Genomic DNA, 20535 nt, shown 5'->3' with positions numbered 1-20535 from the left:
GCGCTGACCTGGACAAGGAGGGATTCTTAGGCCGAGTGGGGAGGAGCCTGAGTGCCTAGACAGAAGGCTGCGGCGCGTGGGGAGGCCACGTCTGAGGGGCTGCCTCGGGCCAGTGCGGTCCACGCATGGAGAACCCAGGGCAGGGGCCCAGCTAGAGGAGCGGCCAGCCCATCTGTGTGGCTTTCTGGTGCCACTGAGGACTTTGGTCTTTATTCCAAGGGCAATAGGAAGCAATTGGAATTTGTAAAGCAAGGAAGTAACATGAGATCAGCATTTAAAAATGATTACTCTGACGGATGTGAGGAAAATAGAGGAGAGCGCGGGAGGGGTGTGTGTGTGGTGTGGGGGTAGGTTGTGTATGTGGTTCCTGTATGGTTGTGTGTATTCGTCTGTCTGTTTGTGAGGTCGCGATATGGGACGTAAACTCCACCTGGGAAACCTAGGCTTTGTTAGGAGGCTCACGCAGAGGCCCTGCCTGAGGTTTTGACCCAGCTCAGTAGCTGGCAATGTTGCTTCATCGTCTTGCAGACCCAAAGGCTCTGTCCTTGTGGCCTGATAAGCTACATAAGGGAAGCTGCCTGCCGGCCTGTGTTAACCCCAGTGCTCTCTTATTTTCCAGAATACACACATTCAGAATCTTTTATCTTGAAGGAAATGAATCTCAGCCAAACGAATGTTAACAGTGCCAAATCGGGCAGCACCAAGGCCAGGTGAGGCCTCTCTTCCTCGAACCCGGGGCAGCTGACGGTCAGGGGAGCACATTTAGCTCAGGCTGGGTATCTGTGCTTTGTGCTGGGGCTAAGGCCTTGACGGGGAGAGGGAAGCGCTCCACAGGACGAGGACACCACTTAGTGTCGCCTCCGTCTGGTTGTGCGGTCACTCACACAGCCCGCTTGTACTAAATGCCCATCTTTGTGCCAGCGTTGTCCAGGAACTTACGTATTTACCCCGTCGAGAAGCGTCGGCTTACAGGTTTTAAAGCCGATTGTCGTCAGTGGGGCGCGTGGCAGGCCCGCAATGTTAGACGGCGAGGGTGACTGCAGAGAGCTGCCTGGCCGGCCCGCTGCGGGGCGGGCGCCTCGGCTGCACTCACATTCCCTGCTCTAGGGGGCAGCAGCAGCAAATCTTTCCCCTCCCTGCGGAGCGCCGAGCCTTGGCGGAGCCTTGGCCGCCTTCCTTCGCCGCCTGGAGAACTGACGGGCCTGGCGCGCTATAAATAGGATGTGTTAGCCGCTCCCTGTCTGCGCCCGCCCGGGCTGGCAGAACGGAATGGTCTCCAGCCCTTGCATTTCAAGAGGCTGCCAGTCAAGCCGCTTCTGAGATGGGAGCAAGTGTCTGACAGCCGGCAAGCGCGGTCCGTTTCTCTGACACAACTTGCTTTCCCGTTGCCTGTTGCCATATCTGTCATCACATTAGGTGTGGGGTGAGTCTGAAAGCGTTCATTAGAGAGAAGAGTGACTTTCCAAGGCACTTTCTGAAAGGAGAGAGGAAGCACGTTACAAACAGGACCATGAGAGCTTTTTCTTTAGGGTCCTTACTCCGGGCAGCAAGGCACTTGGGCTAAAAAAATGATCACAAAACCACAACACTCAGTTCAATTAAACTCCACGTTCCTTTCTGGATCGTCACCGTCACATGTGGTCCCTGCTCTCAGGACACTAGTGGTCTAACAGGGAAGACAGCCACTGCAGGGTCCTGCGAGGCGTGGGCGTTAATGGCGGAGCCCTCCGGGGGGCCGGTCACGAGCTCTCGGTGCGGGGTAAGAGAGAAAGCGGGAACTTTGCCTTGGGCAGCCGGGAGGAGAGCGACGATCCTGAACGGGATCCAGGAGGGGGGTGGGTGAGGGTAGGGGCGCAGTGCTGTTTGAATGACAGGCTGTGAAAACCCTTCATTCGCTAATTTGACAAACACTTCTGGAGTGCCAGCCATGTGCTGGGTGCTCTCGGGCTGCGGGTACAGGGGCGTAAAGACACTTCCATTTCATGGAGCCCGTAATCAAGTTTCTACTTTCCCAAATAGAACTATCCTTACCAGCTGTGCTGAGTGCGGTGCCGGGGAAGGACAGGCTGTGGCAGACTCCACTGGAGGGCGGAGTCGTGGGGATCAGGGAGACCTCTCAGGAGGTGGCCGCACCCCTGGAACGAAGGACGGGCAGGGAGCCGCAGGGCTGTGGGAACCTGACGAGGGGAGAGGCAGGCCAGCGCCGGGCGCCGCCCGGAGGCGTGTTCTGGCTGACGCGCTCCGATCCCTTTATTAGAAAGCGTTCAAAATAAAAAAGGTCGATGCCCCCGCTATCCCAACACAGCGATTTTTGTCACATCTTCTAGACCCTATCCATTGTGGAAATACATTTTTGTATCATTGCATTCACAGTGTTTCCTGTCCTTTTTCTCTCAACATTGTCCTGAACGTGCTTTTGTGTTTCAACATAGGCTTTATGGTTATCGTTCATGATAGCGAGATGCCATTCCATTAAAGCACATGAACCTGGAGAGGTTTGTGTTGTACTTGGAGTGACTTCTGAGTGTGTCTGTGTGTGTGTGTCCTGTGTGTGCCGATAGGCTTGACGTGGCATTTGAGAGGAAGGTGACAGCCGTGCGGGGCCGGAGGAGACCCTGGGCAGGGAGCCCCTTGATGGGGAGGTGGCGGTCAGACTCGTGGGCCCACCCTGTGTCTAGGCTGCGTCCCACCTGAGGGCAGCCCATAGCTATGCATGCTTCTGCTACACTGGGTTTGGATGACTGGCCGAATTGTTTTCTATGATACCCTCTCATTCGAAATACATTTGTAAATGAACTCGTGTGTTCTTCTAACTCCTCTGTTTAGAACGGGAGACGAGGGCTGCCAGCCAGTTGGAAGACAGTGAGGGAGTAAGAGGCCAGGTGGGGGGAGGCTGGGCCCGAGGAGGCCGGACCGAGCTCCTGGTGTTGGTGCATGGACCTTGGAATCCCAGTATTTGGTTAGATATTTATGTAGATGACTTGCTTTTAATTTTCCACATGTTCTTTTGAGTAGGTTGCAGAGTTAGACTGTTTTGCAAATGCAGGGTATCCATTTTTGAAGAGTGACAGATTTTATTACTCTATCAATATATGCAGACTTGGTTGTTAGTGATGTATTTACATGAGAAGCGACATGAATCGCACGCACCTGTGCCAGTGGATGCACACACCCGTGCACACGCGCTCACGTGCACGCTCCTGGCACGAGTGGGCAAAAAGCCTAGGATTAAATTTAGGAGAGTTTGGGTCTTGGCCTTATGAGTAAATTTACCTTTTCTCTCTGGGCCTTAATTTCTCCGCCTCTAAAAGTATGAATAACAGTATGTAACTCACAAGGTTGTGACAAGGTTGACAATTAACCGGTGGCCAGCAAAGTAGGTGCTCATTGCCTGGTGAATCTAGTAGAATCAACATTAGATGCAACATTTGCTGGTGTTTTAACATCATTCTGATATTAAACAGGGGAGTTTACACATGAGCCTCCTTAAAAAACTGTGGACTCAGTTTTTTAAATCAGCTGCTCATTCTGCTAGCGGCGGCCTCAGCTGTTAGGGCCCTGACGGCTGGCCCGGCCCAGCCCTGAGTCTGAGCGGTCGTGGGGATGCGGCTCACCCCGTGTCAGCCCTCGGGAGGGGGGTGTCACTGAGCTGCCGCAGGCTCCGTCGGCGTGGCCGGAGGTACTGTGCAGCCGGATACCTTCTCCCTGTCTTTTTAAAACACTAGGCATTTTCTTTAGACCCTGAGTCGGATGGGGAGCCACTGCAGGGCCGGGTGGGGCGCGCTCCTCTTCCTGCTCTTTGCCCTGGCCCCCGTGCGGCCTGCAGGGCTCGCTGCAGAGTGAGCCGCCGAGGGCGCGGTTGCTTGGGAAATGCTTACACCAGGGATGTTTGGGTCGAACACCCAAACAGGCTCTGTTTCCAGAGCTACCCAGATCTGGCTCCACGGAATAGTCATACTGTAACTGAAGTCACACTAGCTCTTACGATCCTACAACTGGTAGGAATTAGAACTAGAGGAGACCCAACAGGTCACCCGGACCACCCTCCTGCCGCCAGGGCCTTGTTCCCTGCAGTGCACTCCGTAGCCCTGGGAGGAATTACTTTTCATATGATTATTATTTTTTTCATGCTGCCTTCAACTAAGTGTTTCTTGAATTGAATCACTTCGTATTCAAGTAATAAAATGCACAACAGGCAGTGCGTTTCTGGGTGATTATCTCACTCCTCAGGTGGTGTAATAAGGCATGAGGCCAAAGCCCTGGCACGCCTGGTTGTTATTATGAAGTGAATTTATGGATAAAATAAAGTGGTTATTTGCATCAGCAATAACTGCAATGAAGAGCGCAGTTCCAGCGCATCCTCTCCGCCTGCTTGGAGAGCTGGGCGAGGCAGGCGTGGAGTGTTCTTAACCGTCCATGCAGCAGTAGGCAGCTAGGGACTTTGCCGCCTTCTGGGAGCGGCTCCTTAATTCCGTAAAAAGCGGTAGGAAAGCCTTGGCCGTTGCCAGCCATGCCAGCTGGGTTCCTGGGAGGGGCTCTCTTGGATCAGCTCTGGGGCTGTGTGACCCCGGGCAGGTGGCTTGCCTGCCCTGAGCACCAGTTGGCTCACCTGTGAAATGGGAACAGTGAAAAATGTTTGGGCGTGGGTAAATGACAGGTTTTCACAAATTTTAAGCACCTTTCCTGGCTCAAAGTAAGGCCCCAGTCAGTGCTAATTGAATTAGAATAACTTACATCCCTTCCTAAATTCTCCATAAGCTTGAGTGTCTTGTCGCTTAGCCTCTTCGGTCGTGTCCAGTTAGCTCAGCGCCACCAGTAACTCCCACCGTTCTCGGTGTCCCTTTATGAGTGGGATATGCATGTGTGTCACTTCCCTTGCACACACCCTCGCCTCGCTGTGTCACTGTTGCCTGTCAAAACCCTGTTCCAATTAAACCCAACTCTCCGCTCCCTGGGCAGCTGAGCGTGGCTGGAGAAGACACAGTGCCGCTGGGCCTGCCTTTGAAGTTCATGGCCGTGGACCACAGACGGGCCCCTGAGACTCCCTGACGACCCTTCTCTTCCCACTCTCCTGCTCGCCGCCTCTGCTCGACGGCCGCGTCGCCCTTGACCCTCTGCCCTCATTCTGAGCCGCCTCTCCCATCCTTACCTCTGGTGGCCCAGCTTCCTACTTCAAAGGGAATTGTTTTCTTCATTTTATTTTCAGACTGTTCCTTGCAGGTATATAGAAAAACAATTGATTTTTGTATGTTGATCTTGTAACCTATAACGTTACTGAAGTTGTTCATTCCAATGGGGGTTTTTTTTTTTTTTTTGATGTGCGTGTATTCTTTCAGATTTTCTTCATACAAAATTATGCCATTGGCAAATAGAGATAGTTTTTATTGGTCTCCAGTCTGGTACCTTGGTAAATACTCCTTTTCCTGCCTAATTGCTCTGGCTAGAACCTTGAACACAGTGTTGAATAAAGGTGGTGAGAAAAGATATCCTCCACTTGTTTTGGAGCTTGGAGTGGAAGCTTTTGTTCCTTTACCATTGAGCATGATGTTGGCTGTGGGGTTTTTCTTTATTAATGCCTTTTGTCAGACGATCAAGGGAGTTCCTTTCTCTCCCTACTTTGTCCCTAGTGTGTATGTGTGTTGTGTGTGTGAGTGTGTGTTTTTAATGAAAGAATGTAGGATTTTGTGAAATGCTTTTTCTGCACCTATTGATACAATGTTTTTTTCTTGTTTTAAAAAAAGATTTTATTTATTTTATTGTTAGAGAGGAAGTGGGGTAGAAAGAGGGGGAGAGAAACATCAATGTGTTGTTGCCTCTTGTGCACCCCCTACTGGGGACCTGGCCCGCAACCCAGGCATGTGCCCTGACTGGGAATCGAACCCATGACCCTTTGGTTTGCAGGCTGGCGATCAGTCCACAGAGCCACACCAGCCAGGGCTGCTTTTTTCTTGATTCCATTAATGTTACATTGATTAATTTTTACATATTCAACCATCCATATGTTCCTGGGATAAATCTCACTTGGTCATGCTAATTATTTTTATATATAAAAATCTACATTTTCATATATTTTAATATTTTGATGAGGATTTTTCCTATATTCCTAAGGAATATTGGTCTTTTGCTTTCTTTTGATGTCTTTGTCTGGTTTGGTATCTGGGTAATGCCAACCTCATACAATATGTTGGGAAATGTTCCCTCTTTTATTTTTTGAAAGAGTTTGTGAAGGATTGGTTTTAATTATTCTTCTTTACATGTTTGGTAGAATTTGCCAGTGAACCCATTTAATCCTAGGATTTTTGCAGTATGTTTTTTAATTACTAATTCAATGTCTTTGTTATAGGTCTACCTAGGTTTTTTATTTCTTTAGTCAGTTTTGGTAGTTAGTGCCTTTCTAGGAATTTTTTCATTTTATGTAAGTCATCTAATTTGTTGGTATGTAACTAGTATCCCCTTATAATTCTTTTTGTTTTTGAAAGGTAAGTAGTAATGCCCTCTCTTTTATTCATGATTTTAATAATTTGAATATCCCTCATTTTTTCTTGGTCAGTTTAGCTAAAAAATTGTTAATTTTCTGAGTCTTTTCATACAATTAGCTTTAATTTTTTTGTTTTCTATTCTTTATTTATTTCTGCTATAATCTTTATTAGTTTTTTCTCTACTTGGGTTTAATTTACTCCTATTTTTCTAGCTTTTTAAAGAAGATGGATTACTTATTGAGATTTTTTAATGTAGACATTACCAGCTATGAACTTTTCTCTAAGCACTGCTTTCTTTGCACCCCGTCAGTACTGGTATGTTGTGCCTTCATTGCTAATCTGAAGGTATTTGCTAATTTATCTTGTGGCATTCTTCTCTGACCCATTGCTTACTTAGGAGTGTGTTGTTTAATTTTCACATTGAGTAATTTATGAATTACCCAATTTCTTTCTGTTACTGCTTTCTGATTTTATTCCAGTGTGGTTAGAGAACATATATTGATGATTTCAGTCCTTCTAAATTTGTTGAGCTTTATGTCTTAACATAAGGTCAGTCCTGGAGGGTGTTCCCTGTAGACTTGAGAAGAATGTGTATCCTACTTAGTCAGGTGAGGTGTTCTTTAGATGCCTGTTAGGTCTCACTTGTTTGTAGTGTTGTTCAAGTCTTCTTTTTCCTTTTGCTCTTCTGTCTAGTTGGGCTGTCCATTTTTAAAAGTGGATATTGAGGTCTCCAGCTGCTAGTGTTAAAGTGTCTATTTCTCCTTTCACTGCTCTCAGTTTTTACTTCAAGTATATTGGGGCATCTATGTTTATTTTACTTTTATTTATCCTTTCTAGAATGTTCTTCCTTTAGGTAGATCTGAGTTTCTGACCCATATGACTTTGCTTATTCTTGAAGACTTCATTTTAACAAGATTTCTTGCAAGTAGGTCTGCTGGTGACAAATTCACCTTTTGTTTGTTTGACAAAGTCTTTCTTTCCTTAAATGCCTGGAATCAATTCTGGTCTTTGCTGAGGGGCTCTTTGTGTACATTGGTGCACTCTTTCAGCTCTTAGCCAGGAGGTTTACAGTTCTACCGTAGCCTTCACGTCCTGCCTGTGGCCTTGGCGAGAGCCTCAAGGTGAGCCAGAGGGGAGAGCGCAGGGCCCTCTCAGGTCTCTCCTGAGCAGGCACATGACCCTGGACACACTCACCGCCCTACGCACGGGTGCGCCGTGCTGTTCAGATTCTCCGGAACATGTGGTGGGGGGCACCTCTCAGAGCCCCTGCGGACGTCTCCTTCCCCAGCATTTCCCTTTCAGCTTTTCAGTTAGTCTAGTGTTTGCTCCGTCTGTCATCCAGCCCCTCAGGCAGCTAAGGTTTTAAACAGTTGTCTCTGATCCTTTTCAGCAAATACCTTTTGATATAGCCTGTTCTCCCTGGGTGAACTCTGAATTCTTTAAAATAAAGACAGCCTTGTGAGGGAGGGGGTCGTTCAGGGAGCCATCAAGCAGGTCAGATGGTGGGCATTGGCCAAAGGCAGTCAGCCTCTGCTGCTCCTTCCACTGGCTGTCAGGCTGCCAGGCCTGCATGGCGACCGCAGGCCGTCCATTCCAAGGCTGCTACCGGTGAGGGTGTGGGGGATGGGAATAGAGAAAGTTAAAATGGCACAGACCTTGGTGTTTATACAGAGATTCTGCTGTATTTCGTGACATGTGCTCCCTAGATTGCTGCAAACTTTTGGTCAACTTCCCAAGTTTTGAAACAGGTCGTTGTGACGGTTTTTGCCAGCGTTCTTACTGACTTTACAGAGGAGGGATTTGCGCAGGTCAGCTCTGTGTCTGGGTGTTGGACGTGCAGTGAGGCACTTCCGGAAAGCTCAGAGAGGCTGACTTTCTGCCTCACCTCCCCCCAAGGAAGCGCGTGTGTGCGAGTCAAGATGCAAGTGGGGTTTCCTGTCCAAAGGCTTCCCTAATTTCCCACTTTTGAAGATTGTTGGATCTGCTAAAAACAGGCAGTCCAAAAGCACGATTCTGTGTTCACTCTGAGAATGGCCTCTGAGACGCTGGCAGGAAGGCATTGGCCAGCAGCGTTTCCGCCTGCTCCGGCTGTCCTTTCAGAAGAGAGGGATGGGGTCGGCCACATGTGTAATGTGTGCGTGTAGGTAATGTGACCTGTTCTCTTTTACATCGCAGGGATTTACTGTGCAGAATGGATGTTGTGCCGGATTGGCATACTTCGTGTCCTCACAGGCAGAAATTCACTCATTTAAGACCCCATTCTTCACCGTGTAGAGTCTGTTCAAGAAATGGTTTCCCAAATATGTTCAGACCTTCTTCAAGTGAGTATTCATGAGCAAATAAATCTAACAGTAGATATCACTTACGTATGTGTAGTGTGTACCAGGCTTTGTACGAAGGCTTCACGTCACTTAGTCCTCAAACAGAGCTATGAAGTAGATTCTGTTATTGTCCCTGTTTTCTTTATGGGGAAGCTGAGATGCATGTTGTTTAAGCCGCCTGCCTAAAAGTTACATAGTTTTTAAGTGGCAGGATCTTGATTTTAACCCGCCGTCCCTTCCCAAACACTGTGTGAGCCCCAGTCTGTGACAAGAACTGATGCAGGCCCTGAGGCGGTGGGTCTGGTAGAGGACCTGCCCTGGAGGAGCCCACTCTTCTAGAAAGGGAGACGAAGCATCCAGAAGAGTGAGGCAAATGCCCCAACAGAAGCAGGGATGGAGCATGGCGGGTGCACCGCCACCAGGGGACCGGGGCACGGGGGATAGGGTGAGCGGGAGAAAGGCGGTCAGAAGTCACCCTTGACCCCTGCGTGCAGCTGCAGGCAGTGAGGCTTGACTCACACGGTCACACGCATCCACTCGGTTGCCTGGGAAAGGCGGACTTCGTTCCAGAAGGCCCCGGGGCTGCCCAGGTCTCAGGGTGTCTGTGACCAGGGAGGAAGGGAGAGTAGATAGCGAGGGGTAGCTCGCAGCTCCCAACACAGAAATTTACCGTCAGTAATGAACCGGTTCCGGTCCAGTGGGGTCATGTCTGTAATGTCCTTTAGATGTGTCTTCCTTTAACTTGTGTTTTGATGGTACAAAGGCTAGAATGAAGTGGGGTCACTGGGTTAAAGGGCAGGCACACTCTTCAGGCTCCTGGGAAGCTGTGCGTCCCCACAGGTAGTGGGTGAGCAACCTCACAGAGCAGTGTCCTTGGCCGCTCGTCCCTCGAAGTCCAAAAGCAATATCCTATCGTGATTTTAATTTGCATTTCTTTAATACTAAGGGTTAACTTGGATGTTCAAGTTTATCTGGTGTATCTCGTCTTTTTCTTTTGTAATCTGCCTTTTCATTCCTTTGCTCACTTACCTCCTATACGGGTTGGTCATTTTAATAATTTGTATGAGGTGCCTTTGTATTGAAGATATTAATCCTTTATCTGCCACAGGCACCATTCGGTGGCTTTTTCATTTATCATTTGCCTTTTTTTTGTTGGCATTTTTTAATGTACTGAATTATTTTTTTCTAAAATTAAAAAATTATAGATAGTGTCTCCTAACAGCATTTTCCTCAGCAAAAGTGGTCATGGTTATTTGTTGGGCTGGCCCCGCTCTCCCGTGTGCACGTGTGTATGTAGGTATGCGCTTGTCTAACTCCTGTATTAAATAAGCGGGGGTCAGCAGGCGAACGTGAACCTGTCAGCCACAGATATTAGGCACTCTGTTTCCTTTTTAAATGTTTTTTGCTTTTTATTTGTTTCAATTTGAATAATTTCTGCTGACCTGACATTATATTCGCTAGCCTTTTCTTCTACCATGTGTGCTATTAAGCAAATAAGATGAATTTTTTGCTTCTGATACTGTGTTTTTATTTTCTAGCTTTTTCATGTACTTTTAAAAAAGTTTCCGTTTTTCTGCTGAAATCCCCCATATGTTCAGCATGTTGTCAACTTTTCTTGTAATCCCTAAGGTATTTATCATTCTTAAATACCTGATCATTTCTACATCTGTTCGTTCTGTGGGTCTTCTGATAACTGTTTTCGCTCTTCATTAAGATAAATAAGAAAGGTCACCTTTCTCATTTCACCTGTCCTACAGTTTTAAAAAGATTTAAGAACAGACATTTGTGTACAAAACAGTAGAGACGGAGGCAACTGAATCCGCCGGCAGCGAAGGGAACGCCCCTCCTCTCGCAGGCCTCTAGTGAGGCCGCCTCGGGCTGGCCTGGCCTCGCTTGCCGTTAGATGCCGGAGGCCCCAGGTGCTGACGTCTCCCTCCAGCAGCTCTGACGTCTGAGCCCTGGCGAGCCTCCCGGGATCTCTGTCCCACAGCCCTGCTGCTGGCATGGCCTGCCGGGGGTCTGTGCTTTCCAGCCCACCTGCCAGTTTGGGAGGTGTCCGTGGTTCTCTTCCCCCAGCCCAGCCCGCAGCTCCCTGCCCTGCCGCCCAGTCCGCCTCCCGTCTGCCGGAGGCCTCAGGGAGCCCGGCCTCAGAGGGACTGGCCTCGGTGCTTCTGCCCTGTGCCCAGCATTGGCGAGCTGCTGCCCACCCCTGCCAAGCCCCATCGCCCTGGACACGTCACACAGCCCTGCGCCCCGCCCCTGCTTTGGGGTGCTACTCACGCGCCCGCACATAGGGGCCCAAGAGGGCAGTGCAGACTTGCTCAGTGACCGGGCCCCGGGTGCGACCCGTTGCAGCAGCCCGCCAATGGCCGGCCGGCGGTGTTCCTCCGCCGGCCAGAGCGCTGCCGCTGTCCTTCCCGTGGCTCTGCCAGGCCGCGAGGGGCCATCGTCCTTTGTCCCAGAGGAGTGACTGGTCCTTTCTGGAAACTCATTATTTCTTTGCATCCTCAGTTCTCTGATGGGCTTTAAACCCACCTTCTTTAGCATATCTTACTTTTTTCTCATCGTTAGGGTGAGGGTGACAGTCTGTTGTGACTTTCTGTGTCCTAGATGGATGTAGAAAATTTTGTCCGTCTGCCCTCCAGGAAGACTGTATCAGTTTGCACTCTCATGCAGAGGTTATGCCAAGTCTGGTTACTGCTTTCATTTTAAATCTCCGAAGTTGCAGGGGCACATGAAATAGAAGGTTTTCCTTCAAGTAATTCCAAATGGTTTCAAATGAATATTTCCTGTAATAATCATTTTGAATTGGAATTGTTGGTTGAAAAGATGGGGCTTTTTGTAAAGCAGCTAACAATGTCCATGAAAGTCCGAAAAAAGATTTTAAGACGGAGACGTAAATTAACAAACGGGTCCCTCTGTGACCCTGGGCGCAGGCGGATTTCCGGGCTGGGTGGCAGAGGGAGCGGCGTGTCCCAGCTGACAGGGAGCGCGCAGCTGCTTCTGAGAGCGCGGTGACCGTCAGGAATGGGGAGGGCAGCGTGGCCCCCCGCAATTCTGAGCACTTCCGGAGACTGACATCCCTTCTCCTCCCTCGGGCTCTGTGCCCCGTCCTCTTCTCCCAGGGGAGCCAGGGCAGCTGGCCTCTCCCGGCGGCTTCCTGGCTTCCTCCCAGCATGGAGGCCGGCATGGGCACTGGAAGAGGGTGACCAGGCAGCTGTACTGTCTTGCTACCTTTTCATGGAAATCATGTAGCGTCAAATCTGCGCTGGTCACAGGCCCACCCAGATTCGAGGGGAAGGGACATAAAACCCGCTTCTGGACGGGAGGAGCGTGAGCATGACGGTGTCAGAAAAGCTTGTGTGGTGGGGGACTCGGCCCTCTGGGAGGACGCCCCCTGCCGCGCCCCCGTTCTCTCGCAGCCGCCCCGCCCTGCGCGCCCCGGGGAGGCTCTGGGCCCCCTCCTCTTCCTCAGCGCCCCCTCAGCTCAGCCCTGCTCTTCACCCCGTGGCCGTCTCCGGGCCATGGCCGTCTCCGCGAGCACCTGCCTGAGCGGGCTGTGCTTGCCCAGCCGTCACCCGCTGTCACTTCTGTTCCTCCGCCCGTGACACCAGGGCCGTTCAAGGATGAAGATTGGGTTACGCCCTTCTGTCGATGCCAAGGCCCCTGTGGCAACCACGACCAGCGCGTAAAGCAGGCGTCAGGGCCGCTCCCGGCTGGCTCCTGCCGACCCTTGCCGGCTCACCTCCGGCGGATGCCTGCCCTGCTTGTCCCCTCCTCCTCCCTTTCCTAGGCCAGCTGTCCTCCAGGTTGCAGTTGACATATCCTCTCTTTCCTCTAGGCAGCTTTTCCTGAGACCTTCCACCCTGTCACCCCGCCCTGACCCCTCTCTGCTCCGGGTCTCCAGTGTACCCGTTCTCTCCTCTCCGCCCTCCCGGAGGCCATGGGCCTTGCGAGCAGGAGCCACCCCCAGCCCCTGTCACAGCCCAGGGAGCGAGCGGGGACGTGAGCATCGCTGACAGCGCAGCCCCTGGGCAGGCTGGGCGTGTCCCTGGGGCCTCCATGCCGCGGCTCGCAAGGTTAGGGTTCACGGCAGGTCCCCACCCAGAGTGACTGCGGGACATCGTCTGTTCACCCCCTCCGTCGGGAGGCGCCTTGGGGCATCCTCCAGCTGCCAGGGAGGCCCTCGGGGCCCTCCGGGGGTACAGGTTGGCACTCTGAGATCCTTGTCCGTCCATTGTGTCTGTCACCCCAAGACTAAAGCCATCACTGCCCTCACGCCGGGGGGGTTCAACAGCTTGATGCCACACTGTCCTGTAAGGGAATTACAGCCACCCTCCCCTCCCTCCTGCTAGTGAGTAAGTTTACAAAAGACGAGGCCGTGGTAAAGACATTCAGTCCATGCCCAGAATTATTACATAAGACAGAGCTGCTGACTGACGACGGCTACCAAGCCTTGGCGAACTCATAAGCAGAAGAGATGTGCCAAACTACCGTTCTTCTTAGCCCCCTTTCCCTGGTAGGTGGTGAAATAAAACCACAGGAGTCGGGGCGTCATGCCCCTGACGCTGATTGGTGCCGTGAGTTGGTCTCTTGCTGCTGTGTATACGACCTCCCTGCACCTTGCTTCTGCGGCAGTTTTCACCGCAGGCAGAGGGGAAGGCAGGCCAGTGTTGGGTCATCTCTCCTTCGGTGACTCGGGACCCTGGGACCTAACGCACTGCAGCCGGGACACCACTCCTCCAACGCCCAGGCAGGGCGCCCGTCCACTGCCTGTCAGTGGTGGCCTGTTCCTTTCCCTCCTCGTTTCTGACAGGCAGTGGGCGAGGTTTAAGAATGACATGTTTTTCCCTCAAAATGAACAAGAGGATGAAAACTCAGTATGGTATTTTAAAGAGGGCTTTGAAACGATACTGATTCTTAACTAAGTTTTATTCCAATATCCCTGCTTTTCACTTAGGATGACACATATCCTTTATAGGGAAGATCATCTTTGCCTTGGTTTTTCTAATGTTATTACTGTCATTTTATATTGATCAAATGCCAGAGGTGACAAGGTGACGGCAGATTTGCCATGGCACATCATGCGCCGATCAGCTGCAGAAGCCTGGACACAGTAGACGTGCCAGTTTGGAAGCTGGCTGGTCCCTGCACACAGCACAGCGGCTTCGGAAGCTTAGCTCTGAGCTGCTTAATAAAGAGCTGTTTCTCTTTCACAGCCACGGCTATTGCAAATCCAATACTGTCCTTCTTAGATGTTAAGCGGATTTTATTTCAAAAAATTACCGATAAAGGAGATGAGTTGGTAAAAGCCTTTCAGCTGCTCGATACCAGTCACACCATGACAGTGTCCAAGAGTGAACTGAGAAGAGTTGTCACCACCTTCCTGCTGCCTCTCACGAGAGAACAGTTTCACGAGGTGCTGGCCCAGGTACAGTCCGTGTAGCGACCTAGAGTAACCCCGCTGCGGGAAAGGAAGTGGAGGCCAGGAGCGTGCCACCCAGTCTGACATTCCCCCATGTCCCAAGTGAGCAGTTCAAGTTTTATTTTTCACAATGCACTTAATTAAGCTCTAGCAGATTTGGAATGATTAATATGAACTTCGGTCATATTTCACATGTAGCAACGTTACAGTCAGTTTCTTTTAGTATTTTTGCTAAGACTTCCAATGTATAAAGTATTCAGTTGATTTACATATTGGAGCTTAGTACAGATGCTCCTTGGCCTTATGATGGGGTTTTGTCCTGATAAACCCATTGTGCATGAAAATATCCCACGGTGAAAACGCATCGGACACCCCTGGCCTCCCGGACGCCCGGCCCAGCCCAGCCCAGCCCGGCCCGGCCCAGCCCAGCCCGCCGCAGCGCGCTCAGGGTGATCACGCCAGCCGCCAGCTGGGCAGAGTCCTCTGACACAGTCAAGGGCCAGTCATTTACCCCCGTGATCCCATGGCTGCCTGGGAGCTGCGGCCACTGCCCAGCACCTCCGGAGTATCACTAACCCCAGACGAGCAGAATTTGAGATATAGTTTCTGTTGAATGTGTGTTGCTTTCATACCATCACAAAGTTGAAAAATCATAAATGAAATCACTCTCGGTGGGGCTGTCTATATTTTGGTCTCTGTTCTTGCATCTCATGGTTATTGAGTACTTACTACATGGCCGACCCAGTGCAGAGCAGTCAGACACGGGCCGCCGGCGAGGGGATCCCAGTCCAGGGGGGAGGCCCTGAAAGTGTGGCTACATGTTAGGGCTGGGCAACTACAGGGTCGCGGAGGCGCTAGAGGAGGGAGCACTACCTCCAAATGAGGTGTGGTAGTCCAGGAGGGCTTCTGGGAGGAGGGGAAGCACTCTCTGCATATATAGATACACTTACTTCTACATTTATTTCTGTATCAATTTTATTGAACACCGTGAGGTCACACCAAACCTGCCAATTGTAATTCAGCACCTCAGGGTTCATTCTAGTTTTCCGGCTTTCCATATTTGAACTAACTTTTCCGACAAGAAACTTGGCTTCTATTATTCTTAGTATTTTTACTTATTTGATCAGTCTCCCTGACATGTGACTCGTGTCCAGTCTCCAGCTCTTGCTCCCCACTCGGACAACCACAGCCCGTCCAGCAATGCCGACCCCACGGCTTTGGGCCCTGCCATGTGACTTTGGGACGGAACCATTAGGGGATAAACAGGGGAGAAGGGAAGGGGGAAGGAGGGGAAGAGCTTTTTTCTTTAAAAAAAGTTTCCCCTTTATTCACTTCCAAAATTTTTCAAAATAATATTGGCTCTTCTATGTCACTCTTTATGTACATTTTATTTATTTAATTTTTTTCCTGACTATTTTTTGGAATTTATTGGGGTGGCGTTGGTTCATAAAATTAGGTATGTTTCAGGTGTACAATTCTGTAATACATCATCTGTAAAGTAGTGGGATATAAAATGAATATTCAGAAATCAGTTGCATTTTTAAGTATATTTTATTGGTTATGCTATTAACAGTTGTCCCACTTTTTTCTCCTCTTTATCCCTCTCTGCCCTACACCGACCCCCATTCCCCCCGACTTAGTTCATGTCTTCGGCTTCCCCATTTCCTATACTATTCTAAACCTCCCCCTGTCTGTTTTGTGCCTGCCTATTATGCTTCTTATTCCCTGTACCTCTTCCCCCATTCTCCCCCCTTCCCTTCCCCGCTGATAATCCTCTATGTGATCTCCATTTCTATGATTCTGTTTCTATTCTAGTTGCTTGCTTAGTTTTTGTTTTTTAGGTTCAGTTGTTGATAGTTCTGAGTCTGTTATCATTTCACTGTTCCTAGTTTTGATCTTCTTTTTCTTAAATTAGTCCCTTTAACATTTCATACAATAAAGGCTTGGTGGTGATGAACTCCTTTAACTTGACCTTATCTGAGAAGCACTTTATCTGCCCTTTCCAGTCTAAATGATAGCTTTGCTGAATAGAGTAATCTTGGATGTAGGTTCTTGCCTTTCATAACTTAAAATATTTCTTTATAGTCCCTTCTAGCCTGTAAGGCTTATTTTGAGAAATCAGCTAATAGTCTTATAGGAACTCCTTTGTAGGTAACTCTCTCCTGTTCTCTTGCTGCTTTTAAGATTCCTTATGTTTAATCTTGGGTAATTTAATTATGATGTGTCTTGGTGTGTTCCTCCTTGGGTCCAACTTCTTTGGGACTCTGAGCTTTCCGGGCATCGATTTCCTTCGCCAGATTTGGGAAGTTCTGCTTTATTATTCTTTGAAATAAGTTTTCATTTTCTTGCTCTTCCTCTTCTTCTGGCACCCCTATGATTTGGATGTTGGAACGTTTAAAGGGGTCCTGGAGATTCCTAATCCTCTCCTCATTTTTTTGAATTCTTGTTTCTTCATTCTGTTCTGGTCAAATGTTTATTTCTTTCTTCTGTTCCAAATCTTCTGTTGATTTGAGTTCTGGTTTCCTTCCTTTCATTGTTGGTTCCCTGTATATTTTTCTTTATTTCACTATGTGTAGCCTTCACTTCTTCCTTTATTTTGCAGCCATACTCAGTCATTTCTGTGAGCAGAGTGTCCTGATTGCCAGTGTTTTGAACTCTGCATCTGATAGGTTGGCAGTCTCCTTGTTGCTTAGTTGTTTTTCTGGAGTTTTGATCTGTTCTTTGTCTTGGCACACTAGTCTAGATCAATATTTCTTAACTCCTTGGTTGTTGGACTTCCATACAGTTCAATTTTCTGCCAGTTCTGGTTGTGTGTTGTTTGTAAATTGGTTGTTTTCCTTCTGGGTATGTGGGGAAGTGAAGCATATCTACCTATGTCCCCATCTTGGCTGGAAGTCTCTCAGTTGCAGTTTTATACACCAATAAGGAACTATCAGGAAAGGAAATTAAAGAAAATAATCCCATTTACAGTTGCATCAAAAAACCTAGAAATGAACTTAACCAAGGATGTAAAAGACCTGTACTCAGAAAATTATAAGACACTGAAGTAAGAAATTGAAGAAGATACAAATAAGTGGAAGCATAGACTGTGTTCATGGATAGGAAGAATTAACATTAAAATGTCCATGCTACCCAAAACAATCTATAGATTCAATGCAATTGCTGTCAAGATACCATTGGTGTATTTCAAAGATCTAGAACAAATATTCCAAAAATTTACATAGAAGCACAAAAGACCCTGAATAGCCACAGCAATCTTGAGAAAGAAGAACAAAGTTGGAGGAATCACGCTACCTGACATCAAACTATACTACAAGGCCACTGTAACCAGAACAGCATTGTACTGCCATGAAACCAGACAAATAGATCAATGGAACAGAATAGAGAGCCCAGAAATAAACCCACACATTTATGGTCAATTCATATGTACATACGTTTTAAATAAAAACTTTATTGAGATATAACTTACATTTCACAAAATCCACCATTTAAAAATGTACAATTTAGTGGTTTTTAATATATTCACCGAGTTGTGCAACATCACTACTAATTCCAGAACATTCTCATCACCCCAAAAAGGAACTCCGTATCCATTAGTGGTCACTTCTCACTCGCCTTTCCCCTGTTCCCGACACCACTCATCTGCTCGTTCTCTCAACAGATTTGCTTATTCCAGACATTTCCTATCCATGGAATAATACAATACATGATGTTTTGTGTCTGGCTTCCTTCGTTTAGCACAGAGTTTTCTGGGTTCTTCCATGTTGGCGCATGAATCAGTACTTCACTCTTTTTTATGGCTGAATGATAGTCCAATGTATGAACAGGTAACCTTTTGACTGGACCTTTGGGCTGTTTCCACTTTTTGGCTTTTGTGAACAATGCCGCTGTGAGCATTCACATCCAGGTGTCTGTCTGTGTGGACACATGTTCTTGCTCCTCTTGGGTACGTACCTGGCAGTAGAATTGCTGTGTCACATGGTGATGTTCTTTTACTTTCAGAGAACATTTGTCCTTGCAAACAGTGCATCAGTTTTCTCATAAGCTTGATTTAACTGACACTTTATACCAAATGGAGAATAAAAATATTATTTCCTGTTAATGTCTCCTATATTCATCATCTAATGTTAATTTAAAAATCTGACAGTCTTCCCAAGCTAATCAGCTATGCAGAAAGAGGAAAAGTACAGAAAATGTGAAATGTGTATCTGTTTTTAAGAGCTACATCTGTTTTTAAAAGAAGTCACTGAGAACTGTTGAACTTCAAAGATTTAAAAAAACCCAAAAGATCCCAGTAGTCTACACTAAATGATAAGCATGTTTTTCTAGAACTTTGAGCTCCTGTGAGCTGTGTGTCAGTCGGGGAGTTCGGAGCCTGGTGCAGTGAACAGGAAGCCATGTTCCCTGGGAGTGGCTTTTCTTCCCAGCCCCTGGAGGCCAGAGACTCTGTACTTTCCTGGATCTTTAAAAAAAAAAAAAATTATTTATTCTTAGACAGAAGAGAAGGGAGGGAGAAAGGGGGGAGAAACATCAATGTGCGGTTGCCTGTCGTGCACTCCCACCGGGGACCTGGCCTGCAACCCAGGCATGTGCCCTTATTGGGAATCAAACCGGCGACCCTTTGGTTTGTAGGCTGGCACTCAGTGCACTGAGCCATGTCAGCCAGGTGACTTTTCTAGATCTTTTAATGACAAATCCATGTGGTGATACAAAAATTTTTTTTCAACAGTTAACATAAGCCTAATGGGTAACATATTAAACTGGTAAAGTATTTCATGGGAATTTCCCCCTTAGAATTAGAAAAGAATTTTCCAGTTAGAGTGAATTTACTTGACCTTTAATTTTATTGCAAGAACTATGTCAAGCATGTTCGAATGTCAGGGTGTTTTGATGATTCATGAACCTGTACCTTATTTTCCATTAATAGTAACGTGAATTTTTTTTAATGTGGCCTCAGTCTCTGATTATTACTATAAAAAAATTTAAAAGAAGTTGAATTGGTGAATAGATTATAGAGAAGGAAAACAAAGGTCTGTCTGGCCCCAGTGGTTGTGCCAGGTGGGAAAGAGAAGTCTTTGAAGATACTTAGCAACATGAATATTGATTAAAAACTGCCTCCCACCGGCCCCAGTCTAAGAATTTGCTTTCAGCAAATCACCTGTGGATGACTTTGATTCTTAAACGTTTTTGCTGGAATTATAAATATTGAAATGGACCAGCTTCTCTGGTTGTCTAGGGGGCATAGCTTTGGAAACGGGTCATTGTAGAAGGTACCTGCCACGTTAGAACTTGCGCTAGACCATGAGCAACAGTGCGAAATGGGACAAAGCTTTCGTGGGCTGATGGACTTTCTTTTTCCTGCGGGCAGGATGGCTCGTGCGGTGAGGTGGACTCCAGCTCTGCAGTCACAGAGGTGTCCAGCACTCGCTGGCAGCGCCCTGTCGGGAGGTCACACCTCTGCTCTGGGAAATGCGGACTGTTTCCACACCCTCAGAAGGGGGTGTCCGGGCTTCTCCGTTGACTCTCCTAAAAGGCCCGGCGAGGCACCTGTGCTCGCGGGCGGGCGGGGTATGAGCCCTGCAAGTGCATCTCCCGCTTCCGTTGCTCGCATCCCTCCCACAGCTGGGGCGCCCGGTCTTGGAGATGCGCAGTTCATCTGGTCCTACCCTGTGTCTTCTGTAAGATAAGGGGGACTTTAAAGTGTCTACCTCAGCCCTGGCTGGTGTGGCTCAGTGGACTGAGCACTGGCCTGTGGAACAAAGGGTCATCGATTCAATTCCCAGTCTAGGGCACATGCCTGGGTTGCAGGCCAGGTCCCAAGCAGCGGGGATGCAAAATACAACCGCACATTGATGTTTCTCTCCGTCTCTTTCCCTCTCTAAAAATAAATAAATCAAATCTTTAAAAAAAAAAATCTACCTAAAGTTATATCCACTAAAAAATGCCCTGTCACAAATAGAAGTCATGGGTGTCCTTTCCAGGAAAAAAGTGTCACAAAGGACCCCTCCTCCTCTGGTTCCATCTCCTAGACGCACTTGCGTAGGTAGTAAGGAGAGATGCGTCCCTAGCGGAAGACCGGCATGACCATGCTGGGCTGTGTGGCGGGGATTCTAAGAGCTAAGTCAGTGTCAGACTGGGGTGGGTAGACTTGGGGGCGGCCCAGCAATGTGGGAAGTTGTACTTCGTGTATTTACGTGGACCTTAAAATATATTTATATTGATTATACGTGTATGTTTATCTTAATTTTAGCTTTATAATCCTTTTTGAGGGAAAAACTATTTTCACTTAAGATTTTTTTTTTTTTAATTT

General features: G+C 48.2%; 1 protein-coding gene across 1 annotated transcript in view; it reads left to right on the top strand.

The window, feature by feature from the left end:
* The first annotated feature begins 618 nt into the window (after positions 1 to 618).
* EFCAB6 (EF-hand calcium binding domain 6) overlaps positions 619 to 20535 on the top strand; it is a 163029-nt gene continuing 143112 nt past the window's right edge. Inside the window, exons 1-3 of the mRNA XM_054582574.1 lie at positions 619 to 710; positions 8655 to 8800; positions 14020 to 14231. Coding sequence (XP_054438549.1) covers positions 655 to 710; positions 8655 to 8800; positions 14020 to 14231 — 414 coding nt within the window. The 5' untranslated portion in view covers positions 619 to 654. The remainder of the gene's footprint in view (positions 711 to 8654; positions 8801 to 14019; positions 14232 to 20535) is intronic.

This window comes from Pteronotus mesoamericanus, unplaced genomic scaffold (genome assembly GCF_021234165.1).
Source record: "Pteronotus mesoamericanus isolate MK-2021 breed Mesoamerican mustached bat unplaced genomic scaffold, CSHL_Meso_final contig_702, whole genome shotgun sequence".
NCBI lineage: Eukaryota > Metazoa > Chordata > Mammalia > Chiroptera > Mormoopidae > Pteronotus > Pteronotus mesoamericanus.
The sequence above is the reverse complement of the archived record's forward strand: the minus strand, read 5'-3'. Positions and strand labels throughout refer to the sequence as shown.